The sequence below is a fragment of the Corvus moneduloides genome, chromosome 12, assembly GCF_009650955.1.
Source record: "Corvus moneduloides isolate bCorMon1 chromosome 12, bCorMon1.pri, whole genome shotgun sequence".
Lineage (NCBI taxonomy): Eukaryota > Metazoa > Chordata > Aves > Passeriformes > Corvidae > Corvus > Corvus moneduloides.
In genome coordinates, this window is record NC_045487.1 from 1,002,865 (window position 1) to 1,023,515 (window position 20,651).

Consider the following 20,651-nt stretch of genomic DNA (forward strand, 5'->3'; position numbering starts at 1 on the left):
TGCAGGAATGGGGCCCATGGTGCTGCAGCACTCATGGGGACTGCCCTGCCTGGAGGGAAGAGGTGACTCTGATGTTGGGGTATCCCTGAGCACATGATGGTGAGTGGTGGTCCCAGCCAGGTGCCCTTAGCCCCTTCTCAGCATGGAGGGGGCTCTTGGTGCCACAGCAGAGGGGCCCATTCTCAGACCCTGTGGTGAGGGAGCCCCTAGAGCCTTCAGCATCCTCGTGGTGTGAGTACAGGGCCAAGGAGGGGCCATGGAATTCCACGCTGGGGGTGCAGACAGCAGAGGCCCCCTCCCTCCTGACTCCCCTCGGGGACAGCCACACATTGGTGCTGGTTAGCCAAAGGGAGCCTGAGGCACTGGCCCTGCTGGCTGCTTGCCCAACCCAGGGCTCACCCTGGGGATGATGCCCACCCTTCCACAGGACACAGGGGCTGGGACATGGCCAGGATGGTGCCCATGAGCTTTGCGTGGCCCCACAGACATCACAGACACAGGGCTGAACACGTCTCTGTTTAATCCCACACCCCGTCCCAGCGAGGTTCCCTCCCTGTCCGACACCGCCAGCGGCATCCCGGAGGGCACAGCAAGCCCTTCCCTGGGGAGCCACTGGCCCCAAACCCGGAGCAGGAACAGTTCATTTCCACGGGCTCAGACCCACTACGGCAGCACCACGATCTTCTTCTCCAGCGTCTGCGGAGGGAACAGGACCCTCCTCATGGCGGTGTCCAGCTCCTCCAGTGCCAGCTGCGCGTGCAGCACCGTCGCGCCGTCGCGCTCGGCCGTCGCCACGTGCTTCAGCAGGCGGTACAGGTCCCGCAGCACGTCCCGCAGCACCTGGGCACGGCGGGCAGGGGCAGCTCAGCGCCCGCCGGCGCCTCGCCCGCACCGCCCCCTCGGCGAGTCCTGGCAGGCGTGGGGCTGCCCCCTCCCCGACGCCTCAGCCCCCCGTGACTCAGTTTCCCCACACGCCAGCAGCACATTGTGGTGCTCCTTCAGCACAGGGGCACCTGGGCATGCCGGGATCTCGGCTGTGGGGATTCCCGTGGGGAATGGGGCTGTTTCCTCCATGGGAGCTAAGTCCCAACATGCTGTTACTGGGAACTGCGGAGGGAGGCCACGGTGGTGGAAAAACTGGGCATTTCCAAGTCAAATCAGCGATGAACAACTCCCACGGTTCCCAAGAGCTGGCACTGCCCCCGGCATGGCACGGCACTGCCCCCGGCACAGCCCAGCAGCTCAGAGGGACACCCCGACAAAGCCTCCCTTCCCCAGGATCCATTGAGGGAACCCTTTAGTGGGGATGCCCAAACTGGGCGTCTCAGTCCCTTGGGGGGCTGTGCCTGCCCCAGGGACAAGCAGGGGGTGACCCACCTCAGTGACCTTCTCACTCAGCCCCCGCAGCAGCAGCACCACCACGTGCACAGCAGCTCTTCGCACCTCAGCCTCGGGGTCTGTCCGGGCTATGGACGTCACACAGCAGGTGACCTGTGGGGACAGGGCAAGGGGGCATCAGCAAGGACTGAGAGATGCACAGGATCCCATCGGAGCAGCCACTGAGGTGATGGCGATGTCCCAAGAATGAGGATGGGACCCCCATGTCCTGCGGGGCGCGGGCTCCGAGCAGTTTCAGCCAGGGCCGGGTGGCACATGGATGCCTCAGGAAGCTGTGTAACAGTCTGTATAAAAATCAGGCAGAGCCAAAGGAATCTAATTAAATCCCGGCAGTGACAGCCGGGAGAATTAGCAGAGCTCGCACCTTCCCGAAATAGCAGCGTGTGGCTCACTGGCATCACATCAACTGCTGGGATCCACCGGTGCTGAGCGGGAACTGAGGGGAGCAGCCCGAGTGCCAAATCCATGATGTCTCACTCCAGGAGCACCGGGGAGTGAAGCTCTGGCACCCGTGAGGCACAGACCCATCGGCTCCAGGGCTGTTGGGCTCACCGCACTGGGATCTGAGCTCCAGCAGCTCGGCAGCCCTGTCTCACCCACAGCCTGCAGCCAGGGCGGGTGAGGGCCAGCTCCGTGATACTGATGATACTGATAATGGTAATTACGATAACGGGAGGGTAGCGAGGTGTCATTAAGCGGGAGGTGTCTCTGGCAGGCACTACTTGTGCCCCCAGGTCTCCTCTGGCAGTGACTGCCATGGGTGGAGCAGGCACATAAAAATCAGGGCTAGAATCTCCTTAGTGTTTGCTTCAGGCCCCATGACTTTTATAGTCCACAATATCAGCAATTACCACTCATGTCCTTTATGGAAATGTCCCGTTTCCATATGGAAATGTCCAATTTCCATGTCCTCAGCAGCCCAACCATGTGCTAACAAATGTGCTCCTTAACGAGAGGCCCCATGCTCCCCAGGCAGGCTCAGGGGAAGGATGGAGCTGGTACCTCCTGGATGATGGATCCCAGCTGGAAGCCGAGGTGCTGGCAGAGCTCGCCCAGGTTGGAGAGGCTGCTGGCCCGCAGGGCACTGTCGGGATCCTGGGCACCCCGCAGGAAGGCCCGGATCAGCGGCTCCCGGTGCTGGAACACCATGTCCCCTGCAAGAGAGAGCAGAGCTGTGTGTCACCAGCAGGGAAAGGCCCATCCTTCCTGCCAAAGCCCTGGCTCCTTTGGGAACAGATGCATTGGGCATCTGCCCTGCAACACCACTGAACAGCTGGATGCAACATCTGCAGCGTGGCTTGTGTCCCTTGGAACACACCCCACGGCACAGACCTTGGGGCCCTTTGGCACATCCCAGTCCTCCCATGGGGTCACCCATGGTCCTGCAACCACACCAAGTGTGAATCCCAAATTCCCACATCACCCAGACCCAATCCCCTGCCCCAATTAGCACACAGAAGTGCTGTGGATGCTTGAGCTGCTAATGAGAGCTCAGGCCCATGCTGAGCATCCACAACCATCCCAGGAGTGTGGTCATCCCACAGGAGCTGAGCAGCTCTGTGCCCCACGGCACAGGCACACCTCCTACTGGGCAGGGCCTCAAGGGGTGGAAAGAAAGCTCCAGAAGGCCAGCTGGCCTGTGAGTTCTGTTTTTCCAGCTCTCTCAAGCTCCAGAAGCTCCTCAGACAACGGTGCCCTGCAGCAGATGGAGGCAGTGGGATGGGATGCCCCAGGGTGTGGAGACAGGAATGATCCTTGTGGGCAACGGAAGGTCCCCAACACCCTGCACGTGGGGGCTCAGGGCTGGGGACTGGCACAGGGTGGGGGAGCACAGGGCAGCACTCTGATGCCAAGGACTTGCTGGGAACGTATCATGCTCTGTGCCTGCATCCCAGGACTTGGAATTACAGCAGTGTGAGCAGTGCAGGGTGATCCGAGCGGGATGCATCCCCTCCAAAGCCAACAGTGCACCAGCCTCTGTGCCAGATGGCTACACTTCCTTTCCCCTCCTAGAAAGGGAAAGCTGCCCCAGTGAGACAGAAAACAGGGATGGGGATGGGGACAGGGCAGGAGGGAAGCATGGCAGTCCCTCGGCAGAGCAGGAGAGCTCAGAATCACAGAGAGCTGTGGAGTGATCCTGAAGCGCTGGGTAAATCCTCGCTCTCAGACACTGAAGCTTTGCAACAGAAACAACTTGGTGCAATTTGTTCTATAAATACGCCGGCGAGCCGGGACGCGCCGGAGCGGCTGCCCGCGGCAGCAGCACCACGGCGAGCGGGGAGAGCACGGGGGAGAGCGTGCCACCACCCCCAGGGCAGCTGCCAAGGGAAACCCTGCACTGGGTCAGACACTCGGACATCGCCCGGGGAGGTCTGGGACTGAGGGGCTCTGAGCTGAGACAGTGGGATGCCCTCTCCCCATGCCAGCAGTGAGGATGGATGGTGGCGCAGCTTGGCACTGGTGGGATGCCACAGCTGGCAGAGCCCAGGGATGCCACTGGTGCCAGGGAATGTGGCACAGGACACAGGAGAGTCACAGTCCTGGGGCTCAGGGGGTCTGGGCTTTTCAGGGGCATTCCCAGCCAAGACACACAGCGCCCACCCAGTGACCAGGGACCCCTGCCCGGCTGCCCCAGCACCACAGACACCGGCTGCCACCTCCCTGGCCATGGAGAGCTCCCACTGAGCACTCCCGCTGGCCAGGCCTCCTCCACAGAGTCAGACAAGGCACTTTAGGACATGTCCCAACAGCAGATGCCGGAAAGGCCTCATCCAGTTTCTACCCCTCAGCCCTGCGTGTCCGGGCGCTTCCCGGCAGTCTCCAAGCCTGGTGCTGCCGACCGAGGGGATGGTGGGCTGCTGGCAGGACCCGGCATCCTGCTCCTGCTGCTGGCAAACCTCGGCCAGCTTCCCTTTGGCTTCCGGATCCTTCCCACCTTCTGACAACAAAAGTCCCCTGTGGGCTTTCCCACAGGGAAAGGGGCTGAGCGGTGCTGTGGCTGCTAGCAGCGGGCAGTGCCATGCCCACGGCCATGGACTCACCCAGCGCCCGGGTGACACGCATCAGCACCTCGCCCAGCTTCATCCTGGTGACAGCGGCCGCGGCGTCCTCCGTGCCCTGTGCCGGGCACTCGTACTGTGCCAGCAGGACAGGCAGAATCCGCTCTGGGTACTCACTGGAGAGCATGGCAATGCCTGGAGCAGAGAAAAGCTGGAAAATCAGTAATTTAGCAGTTGGCAGCTGGTGTCTGCTCACTGCTGCTGGGTGATGCCCTTTGACACAGTGTGGACTTGGTGCACTGGGGGCAGCTGGGCACTGCAGCCAATGCTTGGGCACAGAGTGGGGTCACTGCTCCCAGTTCCTGGCCATTGGCACATGGTGTCAGCATGTCTCTGTCCCTGCTGGATTTGCCTGGCCCAGACTGGGAGCAGGAGCCAGTGTGCATGCTCTCATGCCCGCTGCATCTTCCAGGGGCTGATGAGAAATCAGATCCCAGACACAGGGATCAGACCCTTCTCCAGCTCCATTGCCCTTCCCTGAACACACCCCAGCCCCTCAACATCTGTCTTGTCGTGAGGGGCCCAAAACTGACCCCAGGATTCCAGGTATGGCGTCCAGTACAGCAGGAATACATCAGTGGAGTCCAGCTCCATGAAACCCAGCAGTGCCACAACCACTGGCAGGGAGCAAGTGGGACTATGGGGACCCGTCTGACGCGGCCCCCAGCCCCATGCTTGGCACGGCACGGCTCGGCACAGCTCGGCATGGCACAGGTGCTGCTGCCATGGGTGAGTCAGCGCTGCGAGGAACCGCGTCAGGGTTAATCACCGCCGCGGCCGCGCTGCCAAACGTGCGGCAGCTGCAGCGGCGCGTTAATCACCAGGATGGTTCCAGCCTTTGTGCTCCAGCCGCGGGCAAGGACAGACCCGTCCCTCTCAAGACCGTACAGGCAGTGGGAAGCACAGCATAAACTCCTTTCCCAGCTGTTGCCAAAGGTTACCAACCCAACGGCAGCGGTGCCAGCATTGCTGTGGGCCAAGGGAATGGCACCTCCCTTGCACGGAACCCAGGGGACCGTGACCGTCTGTTGTCACACAGGACATGCCCATCACCCCAGGGCAGAAGCACCTGCCTGCAGATCCCAGAGGCAGCCTAGTGCTGTGGGGCTGTGCCGAGCGTGCCGGAGCAAGCACTGACCTGAGGGTTTCCTGGGAAGCAGTGTGAGTACTCAGGAACTGCCACCACGGCAGAGCCCTGAGGGAGCACCAGCGGGTCCCCCTGGTCCTGCTCCTCTGCCAGCCTCAGCTGAACAGACCCCTCAGTGGGTGCCAGGCCAGAACTGCAGCCCCAGCTGGTGACAAAGACCTGGCACAGGGATGGTGACCAGCTCCAGGGAGTAAGAATAACTGGGGGATGAAGTTTCCAGCTTCAGGAACTTGGCATGGAGCCCACGTGTGGCCCCAGGCTTGATGGAACAGCACAAAGCCACAGTCTGGGAGGGCAGGAGATGCCAAGCACTCGGCCTGGCCATGGCTCTGCTGCTCTCCACTCCCACTTCCCAGAGCCCCCCCAGAACAAAACCTTCCCTGACAAAGTGCTGGCACTCATCCCGACAGGCATGGCTCACCTTGGATGGCTGAGAGGTAAACGAAGGCGTCCTCGTGCTGCACGTTCTCCAGGAACACCTGGAAGGAAGGGAAGTGCCATCAGCAGTGACCCTGGGCTGAGCCAGCAAGGCCAGAGGGCTCTGATAATTACGACCATCTCCAACCTGATGGCACATTCAGTGCCAGCTCTGCTGGGACGGGGCATGGGATGGAGGACACAGCAGGAGATAGGGACCAAGGCAAGGGACAAGGACCACAGCAGAAGCCTGGTACCTGCAGCAGCTTCTCCTGAAGCCGAAGTGCCTCGGGATCCCGCTGGGTGACCAGGCTGGCGAGATGGCGCAGGGCAGCTGCCCGGCTGGGGGGCTGGGGGTCATAGGCTGACACCAGCAGCTCCTGGAGCCCAGCCGGGGCCGGGCTGTCGGCACATGGGGCTGGAGAGGCACTGGGCTCATGGCGTGTGCTCTGCTCTCCGCTCCTCTCCCTGGGAGCCGAGGGGCTGCCGTGTCCGTGCCGTGGCGATGGGGGGCTGGGGGCTCTGCTGGGAACGGCAGCAGGGCTCGGTGCTCCCGTGCCAGGCTTCCTGCCCAGCACGTCATCGGCAGCGGCGCCCACCGCGCTGGGGGAACAGGCGCCGTGGGTGCAGATGGCGATGCGCAGGTCCGAGGCCAGCTCCTGGGTGAGGGGCTCGGGGTAGGTGCGGGACAGCTCCTCCAGCAACGGCACCAGGCGCTTCAGCACCACAAAATCGCTGGATTGGAGCTGCGGAGGGAGAAGAGCAGTGCTGGCACCAATGTTAACGAGGGTTCACTCCCTGGCATGCTCCCAGGAGGGTGGGCGGGCATGGGGGTGAGGAGCCCCAGAGCCCATGTGTAGCCCTATCCCCAGCCCATGAGCCGGGCTCTGGGCACCACGAGCTCCTCTCATCCCAGCGCCAATCCCAGCCCTGGCAGCTCTGGCAGGACAGGAGAAGGTGGGAAGGGCATGAACCTGAAAAACAGCAGTGTCCGTGCATGGGGGCCAGGCCAGGGACATCCCTCCCACCAGCACTGTGCCAGACTTGCCACCAGTCCTGCCTGGAAGGACGCTCCTGGCACGGCAGCCACAACCTGTCCTGAGCTCAAGGAGCTCCTGCCGTAACCTGGATTTAACTACTAAAATTTGGGATGTGAGGCCTGAAAAAGGGTGTTTTAGCAGAGATTTTGGATGATTGTGTAAAACCCCTCGCCTGCTAAAACCCAAACAGTTCTGCAGCTGCTTCCAAAACCTTTCACATTCCATTTTCCAAATTATGTCACTCCCATTAACGCAGAAGTGGGAGCAGGAGCTCGCCTGGGAGGGGCCCATTGCAGCCGCAAGGCTCTGGCTTTAACTTCTCTTCAACTACAGTTCTTTTCCCAGTGTTAGAAATTTAGCAATAAGAAACAATAAATGATCTTTTTCCATTAACAGCTGGATTTTCCTTAGGGCAAATCCAGGGATGAAGCAACCCCAGCAGCTCAGTGATGGCAGCGCATTAATGGATGTGCCATTGCTCGCCATGGCAGTCCCACTGACACCCGAGTGACACAGAGCTCATATCTCTATAGGTATTACAAGGTAAGCGAGAGATATAAATAACAATATAAATATGTATAAAATGTAAATATAAAAATGTAAGAGGATTTTCAAGGGTACAGCCCACATGGGAAGTTCACAATGCTCCAGAGCCTGTGACCATGTGGGGATGCAGAGGGTGCAGTGCTGGCATTTAAAGATGCTGTACGTGACTGTGCTCCTCTGTCAGTGCCTTTTTGGAAGAGATTATAAATTAGTTAATTGGGCTCTTCGGGGTGCCCTGCTCAGATTGAATCCTTGGTCAACACCCCAGCACCACCCCAAGGAAAACATTTATATATAACTCTCTAGATAACTACTTACAGCTTGTGACCGAGCAGGGACCCCGAGCCAGGGCACCCAGCTGCGCTGCAGCACCCTCGACTGGGCATGGCACTGCCCGGCCCCCCGCCCCACACCCACCGAACCCCTGGCTTCCCCCCTCACCTGGATGGCCCCGCCGAGCAGGGCGGCCACGAGCCCCATGGCCATGGCGAGGGTCTGCGCCTCGGCCGCTGCGCCGGGGCCCTGCGCAGGGTGGGCACAGGCCCGGTGCAGCACGGCCGCCACGAACTCCTGCACCTGCCAAGGGAACGGCCGTCAGCAGCAGGGACACCCCGGGCCACCTCCTCTGCAGCCTCTGCGCCCAGCTGAGTGTCCCCAGCCCACGCAGCTCTCCAGCACAATCCCACACAAGCTCAGGGAGCGTTCGGACAATGCTCTCAGGGATGCACGGGGGGGGGATTGTTGGGCTGTGCTGTGCAGGGCCAGGGGTTGGACTCGATGATCCCCATGGGTCCCTTCTAATTCAGAATATTCTGTGATTCTGTAATTCTGTGAAAGTCTTCCCATTTTCCTCTTGTTGCCACTACCCTGATCCCAGTGTGGGCTCAGCCAAGTCACATCCACAACTGGGACAAGGTCATGGTTAAACTGGTGGGGTCTCTCAGCAGCAGAAGACCCCGTGGGGCTGCAGGAACAGAGGGATCCCAGCTCCATCTCTGCCTCCTGCCTGGCTCCACCATGGGATGGAAGCTGGGAAGGCAACTGGGATAGTCCCAAAGGGAAGCTCAAGGTGGTGGCAACAAAGGTCTGTATGGAATTGCCCTAGGAAAAGGCTTGGGAATTCCAGAGCCAAGGAGCTCCAGCCCCTGTCCACAATTCTCCATACCAGCCTCCCCCTTATCCCGCACAACTGACACTCCATCCGGGCTGTTTCCCATGTTTTCACTTACTCTGTGATTTTTCCCACAATATTTTTATTCCACAAGCCTGTAACAATCCTGCCTGGTTGGCGCTGGCCTTCTCCACACTTGGCACCAACACTTTTGATCCCACAGGCTTCCTGCCTTCCTAACATATCTTGAAATGAGGGAGTTGATGTTCTCCATGCCTTATCTTCTCCCAGACAAGCCTGGGAAGGGTTTGGATCAGGGTCATTCCTACCTAATAGGTGTGTTGCAAAAAAAGAGGAACTACTGTGTTCCTACTTCAGAAAACAAAGTACGAGGGCAACAAGGCCCTACTGCACCAAATCCCAAACTTCCACCCCCAGGGCACTGGGTGCAGGCAGCATTTCCTCCTCAGCTGCCAGCTTCCTTAAGCACATCCCTTAAGCAAGGAGGGAGGCTGTGGAAAAAGCCTTTGGAAAAGGCTGCATAAAAGGCTCAGGTACCTGCTGGGATAATTATTCCAGAGAAGAAATTCCATCAAACAGCAAGTAAGTAAAAAAAATCGGAATATTTGCTTTCACAACACAGTGACACGCAAGCTGGAAGGACTGAAGTTATATTTAATGTAAGAAAAAAAAGGAAAATCGTGAATAAATAATAGTAGATGGCAACTGAGAAAAATTAAAACTTAAAAAAATAATCTGGAAAAAAAAACATTTTAAAGTGGGAGGGAAAAAAATTGTAAAATAAAACACACTGGGGCACAGTTGTGTCTCAGGCAGGAGGAGAGAATCCTTGGTGCAGTGAGGAAATCAAGCTGACCTTGGTTATGGAGGAGAATATGTAAATAAAACAAATGTGCAGTTGGGGGGGGCCACAGTGGCTGCTGTTCCTGGGCTCCAGCTTTGGAAGGACGGATCCCACTTGCTCCCACCCCATTAGGGCCCCCCCAAATGCCCCAGGGAACCCCACACTGCAGAACCTGCTCAAAGCCTGTCCCTGTCCCAGCCCAGGGCCTCCCTGAAACACAACCCCAGGCAGGAGGATAATGGATTTTTTGTCTGGATTTCTTTGGTGGTGGATTTTAATCCCAGACTCCTGGCTGGACCCTGAAAACTGGCAAAACCCTTCCCCATTTCCCACCCTGACTCTCCGGCCCTGGTGGGTGGGTGTGATGGGGAGGCAGGTGGGGACAAAGCGCCGCTGGCTGTGTCCCCTCTGCTGCTGAGCACACAAAGGCTCCTTTGTCCCAAAGGAAACGTGAGGAAACCTGCCTGAGCCGTGACCGCCCCTGCCCACGGCGGCATTGAGAGCTGGCATAGCTGGGGCACTGGGGGAAAAACAGCAATAAAAAACAGGATGAGGAAGTTAAAAGACATCGGATCTGCAAAGGATCTGCAGGGGATCCATACGGGAATGGCATGCTGCCCTTGGTGTCCAGATGCCTTCCTGACCGGCACATCCAGGGAGGGGAAAGATTTTAACAAACCTTTTTGGGACGAGGGTCAAATGGCCTTTGAAATTACCATATTTAATAAATTTGGCACCGCCCATTCACGAATGTAGGAGCACAGTTTGCCAACCAGGTTGCTCCCATCCAACCTGGCCTTGGACACTTCCAGGGATGGCACAGCCACAGCTTCTCTGGGCACCCTGTGCCAGGCCTCACCACTGTGACAGGTAGGAATTTCTTCACCATATCCCATCTAACCCTGCCCTCTGGCACTGGGAAGCCATTCCCCCTTATCCTAGCACTCCAGACCCTTGTACAAAGTCCCTCTCCAGTTCTCTTGGAGCTCCTTTAGGCACTGGAAGTTTCTCTAAGGTCACTCTGGACCCTTCTCTTCCCCAGGCTGAGCAATCCCAACTCCTTCAGCCTCTCCTCCTGTAAGTGTTCAGCCAATCCCCCTGGGCTTTGCCACGACCAACCTGCACAATGTCAGTGAACACGGTGTCGGAGATGCCCTCGCACAGCGCGGCCACGAGCTGCAGGACCAGCAGCTTCCTCCCCTGCCTGGCCTGGTACTGCTCCAGCTCCAGCAAACTCCCTCCAGGCTCCACAGCCGGGTTTGGAGCCGCCTCATCCTCTGCAGCCACCTGAGTCAGCTCCTGCCGGGAAGGGAGCACAGGGCATGGAGAGGCAGCGGTTAAACATGGGGAACCAGTGCCAGGAATGCCAGGTGACTCCTCACACCACCACCACCTTCCAGTCCGTAGATGAAGGTCTCTGAGAGCTGCCCACAGCCCCTGGGTGTCCCATACCCATCTCCTCCTGTGACTGTGGGCTGGGGGCACAAAATCCCAGTCCAGCCCAGGCCTAGAGGGATCTATGGGGGGCTCCAAGTGGGATCAAAGGAAGCAGGTACGGGGCCCCTCTTCTACAGCCAAGGAAGCAACAGGGATTATTCCCAGCCTCCAACACACTTCAGACGTTCCTGTTGTTAAAACCGGCTGGGGCGGGGATGAGGATGAGGGTTAACCCCTTCAGGGACAGGGCTGCTCCCCCTCCTTGGCTTCCCACCCAGCACAGGGCTGCTCCAGCATGTGCTGTACCGCGGGACACGCAGGGGGTTGATCCTTCTTTTGCCTTCTGCTTGTCCAGGGAACCCCTTCCTGCAGGTATGCCCCAACCAGGAACTGGCTGCCCTCACCTTCAGGCAGTGGATGAAGAAGTCTCCAGCCAGACCACTCTTCTGGCAGTGGGACAGGAGTTCCACCAAGCTTTCCACATGGCACTGCTCCCAGGAGATCTTCTGATACAGGGCCTCATCTTCATCACTGGAACAGTCACTGTGTCACCAACACAAACACACCCAGAACTCCCTGATCCCCAGACTCCAGGGCATGGTGAAATCCCAGTCTGCATTTCCCTGGAACCCTTTCTTCCCAGCACTTCCCAGCAGAGCCTGGAGGCAGCTGAGCCAAACGTTGCCCAGGTAATCTGGGCTCTGTTTATTAACTAACCTGCACTCATTAACAGAAACCATGAGCCCAAAACATACATTTCATCCAGCCATCCCATAAACAACAGTTTTAGTACTGGCTAAGTTAGGCAGTGGTCAGAGCCGTGGCAGCAGGGGCATGGGCAGAGCCAGGGCCATTATGGAACAAGTTTAAAGTATTCCCAGTTTAAGCAAGGCAGAGCTGCTTCTAATTGTGGCCTTCCAGTACCTAAAGAGAGTTAATAAAAAGGGCCTGGAGTGACAGGGGGGAACGGCTTCCCACTGCCAGAGGGAAGGGTTAGATGGGATATTGGGAAAGAATTCTCCCCTGTGAGGGTGGGGAGGCCCTGGCACAGGGTGCCCAGAGCGGCTGTGGCTGTGCCATCCTTAGAAGCGTCCAAGGCCAGGTTGGATGGGGCTTGGAGCAACCTGGGATAGTGGAAGGTGTCCCTGCCCATGGGAGCAGCTGGAACAAGATGAGCTTTAAGGTCCTTTCCAACCCAAACCAGCCTGTAATTCTAACTCAGGTCATGAATAGCTTGAAAAGAAGCCAAACAAACGTATTTGTGGGGATTTTGCTGCAAGTGCTCCCAGCACACCTCTGGGCACAGCTGTGCCTCTGCCTGCCCCACAGTGCTGCCCTGAGCCCTCCTGCCAGCTCACAGCCCCTCTCTTTAAACCCAAGCTCCTGCTGCCGGATGTCCCGGGCTGCGTGGCTGGAGACTAAAGGCTGCAGTTAATTCCCAGCATGGCCAGCTCTGCCTCTACTTCGAGACCATCTGCCCGCGCCAGAGGAGCTCCGTGGCTGCTCCGCGGCGCTGGCACTGCCACAGTCTGTGCTGTGACTGTGCCACCTGTGCCCGAGGGACTCCGCTCACGGTGTTACCAGACAGGCTTGGGCTGGAGGTTGGAAGTTGAATTTGGAGGGTGTTGAGATTGGAAATGCCCATCTCATTCCCAGACACTGCACAGGCAGGGCTTAGCAGACAGGGAAAGCAGGCAGGGAGTGCACACCAACGCTCAGGTGGAGAGTGATGCTTTCTGGGGCTGAAAGTCAGAGCTCTGTGCCATGTCCAGGGAACCTGGGGGCTCTGTGGGTTGTGTGGAAGCGTCACCTGCCTGAGCTCGAGGGGATGAGACCCTGGTGGGATGGCACTGGCAGCCCCCTGCTTGCCCAGGCTCTCTCTGGCAGGCTTCCTTGGAAAGCCCTGGGTGCTGAGTGACCCAGGGGACTGTCCCACAGCACTCACCTGATGGTTTCCTCCATCACAATGGTAGCACCGCCCTCGCTGCCCACACGGAGCTGGCACCGCGGGTGAAGGGTGGGCACGTGGCTGCTCAGCCCGGCCAGGCCTTCCAGCACAGCCAGGGACTGCTCCCACTCTGCCTTCTCCAGGAACCACAGCAGGATGTCCTGGCACGGGGAGCTGCCAAGGAGAAAGGAGCCGGTGGTGACATTGCTCTGCCCACTGCACCTTCCCTGTGATGTGGTTTGGGATGAGGGACATGACTGGAGCACTCCGGAGCAGCCATGGGCTCTCCTTGGGATGCTCCAGCTCCTGCTCTGGCAGCTGAAAGCATTTGTGCCTGTTTCTAAGGGGATCAGCAGCACATCCTGCCCTTCTGGCATTCCCAGATGGAAGGATTTGGGTCCCTCCACACTTCAGGCTGGCAGAGAAAGGAGCACTGTGAACACCCCTGGCACGCCCTGCCTGTGCCTCACACCGAGGTGACAAGGGCTGGTGGCAGTGCCAAGGGAGAGGAGGAAGGAGATGGGAGCACTGAGGTGGCATGGGGAGGGAGCCCTGCCAAGGGAAGAAGCAGGTTAATGAGGTGAAGCAGCTGCGCTGTGCTGTGCCGTGCCAGGGGTCTGGAAACCCGAACACTTCCAGGCAGCTGCCGGTTCAGTCATCCCTGCCAAATTCCTTAGCAAAGGAAGCAGTGACTCGGCATGAACTTGGCGCGTTCCACCAACTTGTCACAGCACTCGCTGTTCTTAGAAGTGATTAACGATGCCTTTAGTAACAGCAGAGGCCGTGTCTACACACACCTTTTAGGGAAAGCCTCCACATGCCAGGATCACTAGAGCACAGAGTAACCCCACCAGGAATGGTTTTACCAGGGAAAGCCTGGCGGGAGCAAGGAGAGAGGACAGCCAGCACCTGGCCACCCCTGTCCCTGCCACAGCTGGCACATGTGGTGCTTCCCACTGTACAGCAGTCATGGGGAGCTGGGCATGGTATGGGTATCAGCTGCCAGGAGGCAGGTCCTGATTGTACCAGAGGAGAGTGATCCCAGATTGGAGAATGATCCTGTACTTCCAAGAGGCAGGGCTTGAACTGTTTTCCCAGTTTTTATGCTATTTGTAGAGCCCTCCAGCCAGTTTCCAGCATTGCTACATCCATCCATGGACAATCACAATCCCTGCTCTAGGCAGAGCCACTCTGTGCTCCCGAGGGCATGCTCACTCCTACAAGGAACATTCTGGCTTCAGGGAACACAAAAACTAACATGAGAATGGCTTCCTCAGGCACAGGGCTGCCAGTGAGCCCTGCCTGTGGTTACTGCCTGCTTGGAACGAGAGTGCTTTGGGATGAGAACATGGATCTCTGCTCCTGCCTGTGCCCTGAGCGTGGCTGTGGGAGGCGGGCAGAGCTCAGCAGATGAAACCCCAGCAGAAGCCGAGTACAAATCCTCCCTTACCGTAAGTATGACACATTCTGCTTGGCGAAGGAATAGAGGGAGAAAACCACTCCCAGGACTGACTGCAAGGATCCCAGGAGCAGGCTCGAGCTGTCATTCCCAACCACATACACCTACGGAGAGAAGGGCACAGGGAGGGGAGTCAAACACCTGCGTGGGGCTGAGGGGAGTTCAGGAACACGTCTGCGCACAGGGCACCTATCAGGGAGGATGGTGGAGGGTTCTCAGCCTCTTCCTTCAGTCTGGAGGCTGTCTGCCCTGATTACGCCATATTCCTTATTAAAACCTGCCTTCAGCACCATCTTTCTCCAAGAATTTCCTTAACCACAGCAGGGCTCCAAGCTACAGGAAGGTTGCAGCCAGCTATTTGGGAAGTCTGCAGCTTAGGGGTAAGGTCCTGCCTTACCCAGGGATGCAACAGGCCCTCTGGAATGAGCAAATCTTCATTGAATTACAGCAAATCTCAAACACAGTCACTAGCAGGGCAGCTGGGCTGGTGGGTGCTGAGCTGAGGCACTGGGCTGCACAGGGTCTGGGGGGACTGCAGGAGCTCTGGGGATGTTGTAGAGGCTCTGGGGGGGGGTTATAGGGGCTTGGGGGTGATTGCAGAGCCTTGCTCCTCTTCTCCACCTCAACCAGCACCCTCCCAAGAGGCTGAGAGACGCCCCCATAGGGCCCTGCCCTGCCCCATTGATGCACACAGACCTGTTTCCCTGTGCTAATCCCCACGGAGCCATTCCTCCTCCCCAGATCCTTGTGTACACAAAGCCTCCCAATGAAGCCCCAAGGATGGTTTCTCACAAAGCATCAAATGACACTTGCTAGGCAAGAAACACCCCCAAACCTGGGGTCCCCTCACTAATCTGCCTGCTGTCAGGCCCCCAGTGCTCTGCCATTAAGGAGGGACCCACCCCAACCCCCCCAGCACTGCTCTGGGAGGGAGCAGCCCTCCAGACCAGTCTCTGCCTGCCAGCCAGTTACAACAGATCATTACAGGGAAAATAGACAACAATCCCAGGATTTAAGAGCTTAGCCTGCCTCAGGGCATGCCAGGAAGCAAATCACCAGCTTCTGAAATTTGAGTTCCTGGACTGGAGATGTCCTTCTGGGTTGGAACGTGCAGCAGGAAGCTGCTGGAGCCCGCAGCGTGGCACGGGGGATACTGGAGGGAATGGTAGGAAATGGAGTTATGAGGGGAGGTGTCACAGGAGAGACCTCCACAAAAAGCCCTCATCCTTCACAGGAAGCACAAGGATGGACGCCACCAATCCCCCAAATTCCAGAACCAAGGACACCTCAGAGCTCCTTACAGTGTCTAAAGGGGCTCCAAGAGAGCTGGAGAGGGACTTTGGACAAGGGCCTGGAGTGACAGGACAAGGGGCAATAACTTCCAACTGCCAGAGGGTGGGCTAAATGGGATACTGGGAAGGAATCCTTCCCTGTGAGGGTGGCGAGGCCCTGGCACAGCCCATGTGGAGGCTGGGGTACTCCTGCAGATGAAAATGAGATGACTGAGCATGACTGCAGGAGACATATTGGTTTGTGTGGCCCAACACACACTGAACTGCTCACCAGGTCTCAAACCAGCTCCTTTTCTCACCCAAAGCAGACACGGTACCTTGAGCACATCTTCCACACAGCTGCCCAGCTCTGCCTCTGGCACCAGCACGGCCCCTGCTGCCAAATCCTCCAGTGCCAGCTCTGAAAGCAAAGGGCAGAGACATGAGCCCCCAAAACAGCCCAGAGCCCCCAGCAGCAGAACTGCCCCACCCTTCCCTGCACCCAAAAGCACTTCCACAGCTCCCTTCCCTCCCCATGGGAACAGACCAGCCCTCATTAGCTGTGCTAATTGTCCTGCAATGCTGTAAACCCCCAAGGACACATGGAAATCAAGGCAGACCACAACTCCATGATGGATGATTCCCCAGAGAGCTGCTGGTCAGCGTGGGGAACTGACGGCTTCCATCTGGAAGCCCAGAACAAGGGTGTCAGACTGGGAGAGGCTCCCAAGGAGCACAGGGCAGAGCCAAACTGCTCAGCTCCCACGCTGCAGTAGTAGCAAATGTGGTGTACCCAGACAAACTGACAGGGTCAGCACAGAGAGCTGGGCTCCCACACTCCATGGCCTGGCTGCTGGCCTGAGGAAATTCAGATGGAATGACAAAAACCAGTGAGGAGAGAAACCAGGCCCTTCCCCAGTCCGGGTACCTGTGGCCTCGGAGCAGCGGCGGAGCGGTGCCAGCAGGGGCTGGAGCAGGTGCCTCTCTGCCAGCTGTGGCTGCTCCCTGGCCATGGTGAGCAGCGTGGTGGTGGCCACACGCTGGAACTGCCGCGCTGCCACTTTGTCCTGGATGTGCAGCAAGTCCAGAACCTGCAAGGAAAGTCCACGATAAAGGAACAAGGATCAGCACCCCCTCAGAGGGGGCAGCCTGGCTCCTCGCAGCAACCAAGGAGCAGCCAATGTGCTGCTTTGCTGGGCATCTGGCATGATCTTCCATGTGTGGAAGAGCCATTGTCCTTCCCACGCAGGCAGGATGCCTTTCTGGGCTCAAACCAGGAGCTTGCACCACTCCCAGAGCCAAAGGCTGGAAGCAAGGGCTACACAGAGAGTTCTGTGTAGCACAGTGCCAAGCACCTCGTGTGATCAGACAACATCATCCAGCATTTCAATAAAACATAGAAAATTCAAGAGCAGAAATGTTCTACTGCCAAAAGAACACGTCCATGTTGTGCTGGCTTGAACGAGGCCACTCTCAAGCAAAAGCAACAGCCCCAGCACTCTCCAAGCCGCACTCCCCAGCAGAGGGGACAAAGGACTTACCTGGGGGCACACCTGTCTGTAGTAGTCCTCGAGGGACAGGCACTGCTGTGGGCAGGCAGCCAGGATCTTCCCAACTGCATCGCACTTCCTCCAGTCCAAAGCTGCTGCTTCAGTGCCAGCACCACCTACAACAGCAGCAGAAATCCCAGGTCAGCTCCAACCCATGGCTAGCTCTGGCTGAAGCCAGGTGTTCCTAGCCAAAAATCAGATTTTGAGCTTTTATTGCTCTTGTTAAACTTTCAGGAGACACCTGAACTTAAGGATCAAAAGGGGAAAATTGCTGTGCAAGAGCTTTGATAATGGAAAATAACTCCTACAGCCAGGTGGGTGAGCCAAAAGGTGGGGAGAGGTTGTGCTTGGATGGTTGGAGTTGGCCAGATGAGATTTTGGCACTAAAAACTGTGGGATTCAGCTTTTGGAGACCAACAGCTTCCCTTCCTGGCAGGACATAGTGAGGAGGGGATGGGATGGGTCTCACTGTCCCTACAGTTCTCACAGCCCAGTGCCCAGCATGGCTCCCACTGCACTGGCACTGGGACAGGGCATTCCCCGGGACTGGTCCCACTCAGGACACACACGAGGTGTGACTCCATTGAGGCACAAACAGGGTAAGTGGGGTTAGAGTCTTTCAGTGTGGCCCTCAAACATAAGTGTATCCCAAATTAGAGCAGTTTGGGAGCTCAGCACAGCCAGGGGCAAAGTCTGTTCATCACCATGTCACCTCACACCAGCACAAGCCAATTCCTACATCCAGCTCTTGTGGCTCTGCTCTTCTGGGCCTCTCATGGGATGAACCATCTCAAGACACCTCTGAATCTGTGATCCTGGGGCCCAGAGCCCTCCACTCACCGTCTGTGCCCTCCAAGACACCCCGAACCACGGCCTGCACCCCGCCGGGCCTCAGCAGCCTCTCAGAGAGCAGGTGCCCGCAGAGCCGCCGCAGCCAGGCTGGAGCTGCCCCGGCACTCAGAGACCTCTGGAGGGGAGCAAAGGAGCAGGGTAAGGAGCGTATTTGCACACACCTGTGCCAACCCACCTCTGGGCAAACAGCCCATGCTCTGACAGAGAGCACAGGACACAGACAGGCTTTGAATTGCTGCTTCATCCAGCGGCACAAAGCAAATCAGGAATTAATGAGAGAGGTCAGCCCTTGAGTGCTTAGCATGCTATTCCATCTCTGGAAGTGTCCAAGGCCAGGTTGGACGGGGCTTGGAGAAACCTGGGATAGCGGAAGGTGTCCCTGCCCATGACAAGGAGATGAACTTTGAGTTCCCTTCCAGCCCAAGCTATTCTGGGATTCTGTGATTCTATTAAGGGCATTATCCAATAGGGACTTTCCTAAAACAACACTCAAGAGATTCTCCATCTCCTCCTCCCCAGGAGGCTTTGGAACAGCCCCAGAGAGCAGCAGGTGCCCTGTGTCATACCCCGAGTGGAAGGGTGAGGTCTGGAGGAGCAGAGGCTGTGCTTGGCCGGGCACGGCGGATGTGGATGCCAAGCCAAGGTGGCACGTGCGGCGATGACAGTCCCTGACACACCCACACCCCGCTCCTGCACAGCACGGCTGGAATGACACACACCCAGCAGCCTCGCCAGCGCTCGGGGACTGGTTTTTAAGGTGTAAGAACATTTCCAGGAGAGCAGCACCCTCGGAGTGTGGGAACCACAGGGGTACGGAGCCCGATAGCCCCGTGCCGGGGATGGCCCCGGGTACCTGCTTGGGCTGTCCCTGCAGGACGAGCAGCTCCTGCACCGCCAGCGGCTGGTAAACACGGTCCAGGATGTCCCTCAGGGCTTCCCGGCACCGCGCTCGCTCCGCTTCCGAGACACCCTGGAACAAAACACACCAGGGCTGTTGAGAAGAGAACAGCTTGGCTGGGCACTAAAGCACCGGACCCGCCGGTGACCTGCGGTGCCTCGCCGGGCTCCGTGCCTCCCGTCCTTCCTCTCACGTGGGGAACGGCGGGCAGGACACGGGCGGGACCGCCTGGGGAGCGGGCTGGGGCTCGGCTGGGTACTCACACCACCACCGGGGAGCGGGGACAAGAGGTGCGAGTGTCGCACGGACCTGGCAGAGGGTGGCGGGGCCGTGTCCCAGCACGCAGAGCCCGGCGACGAGCAGACGGAGGTGCCGGGCGAGCAGCGGAGCGCCCAGGGCCGGCAGCCGGGCCAGCTCGACCAGCGCGGCCACGGCGGCCAACAGCCGGGTCCCGCGGGTGCCGGGCGGCGGCCCCAGCCCCGGCCCCGGCCCGAGCCCCGGCCCGAGCCCCGGCGGCAGGTGCGGCAGCAGCCCCAGCCCCACGGCGGCCCGCAGCGCCCGCCGCACCGCCCGCTCCTGCCCCACGCTCAGCGTGTCGGCGCCGGGCGGCGGCGGCGCCCCGGGGGCGGCGGGGGCTGCGGGGGTGGCGGCGAGCGCGGCCAGGCGCTCCTTGAGGCACAGCAGCAGCGCCAGCAGCCCGCAGGCCGCCGCCCAGCCCGGCTCCGTGCCCGCCACCCCGGCCGCCAGCGCGGGCGCCCGGGACAGCACGGCCGCCCGGAGCTCGAGCAGCGCGGCCCAGCCCGCTGCCCGCGACAGCCGCTCCTCCAGCGCCGCCGCGTTCCTACGCAGCGTCTCCGGGCACAGGGCGGGCTCCGGGACGGACTTGGTAGCGCTGTCGCCGTGACGGGGCGGCCCCAGCAGCAGCTCCAGCGCCTCCACCACACGGCCCGGCTCCGGCTCCGCCGGCGCTGCGCCCGCCATGTTGGGACTGCTGTCAGTGAGCGCCGCCATCTTGGGGAGGTCAGGGAAGGGGCGGGGCGGCCGGCGGCCGCCATAGTGGGGAGGTCGCTTGAGGGGAGGGGCCGCGCTTCCTGCCGCCATCTTGGGGAGGTCGGGAAAGGGAGGAGAAACCGCCCGGAGAGCTGGGACGGGACTTGGGACGAGGGATGGAGCGACAGGACAGGGAAACGGCTTCTCACTGCCACAGGACAGGGGTCGATGGGATACTGGGAAGGAATCCTTCTCACTTGAGAGTGATGCGGTCCTGGCACTTGCCCAGAGAAGCTGTGGCTGCCCCATCCCTGGCACTGTCCAAGGCCGGGTTGGACGGGGCTTGGAGCAGCCTGGGATGGTGGAAGGTGTCCTTGTCCATGCAGAGGAGGGGATTTGGATGATGCTTAAGGTCTCTTCCAGCTCAAACCCTTCCGTGACTCTCATTGCCCGCTTGCCCTGTGGAGGGGGCCTTGGCCACACCTGCGCAGCAGGTAAAGCCTTCGAGCACCGGCAGAGCCTCACGTGCAGGAAAGGGATTTGGTTTTCTTAAAACAATTTATTATTTCAATTTTATATAAAAACCATGCAATCAACACTTGGCCACTGCTGGTTTCCCAGCTCGCGTCAGACCCTTTTCCCATGATAAAAAATAAAAACTGT

The 20,651-nt window shown here is 59.0% G+C and overlaps 1 protein-coding gene across 1 annotated transcript; it reads right to left on the reverse strand.

The window, feature by feature from the left end:
- Positions 1-503: 503 nt before the first annotated feature.
- TANGO6 (transport and golgi organization 6 homolog) lies at positions 504-20,015 on the reverse strand. The gene is made up of 17 exons (XM_032121788.1): positions 19,308-20,015; positions 18,954-19,070; positions 18,089-18,215; positions 17,240-17,364; positions 16,627-16,789; positions 16,037-16,119; positions 14,419-14,531; positions 12,966-13,142; positions 11,425-11,551; positions 10,703-10,882; positions 8,049-8,183; positions 6,279-6,767; positions 6,026-6,083; positions 4,440-4,592; positions 2,401-2,552; positions 1,378-1,491; positions 504-840 (listed from the first exon to the last, which is right to left on the reverse strand). Exons 1-17 carry the CDS (start codon positions 20,007-20,009, stop codon positions 664-666), a joined length of 3,192 nt encoding a protein of 1,063 aa, XP_031977679.1. The 5' UTR covers positions 20,010-20,015; the 3' UTR covers positions 504-663.
- Between the last annotated feature and the right edge of the window lie 636 nt (positions 20,016-20,651).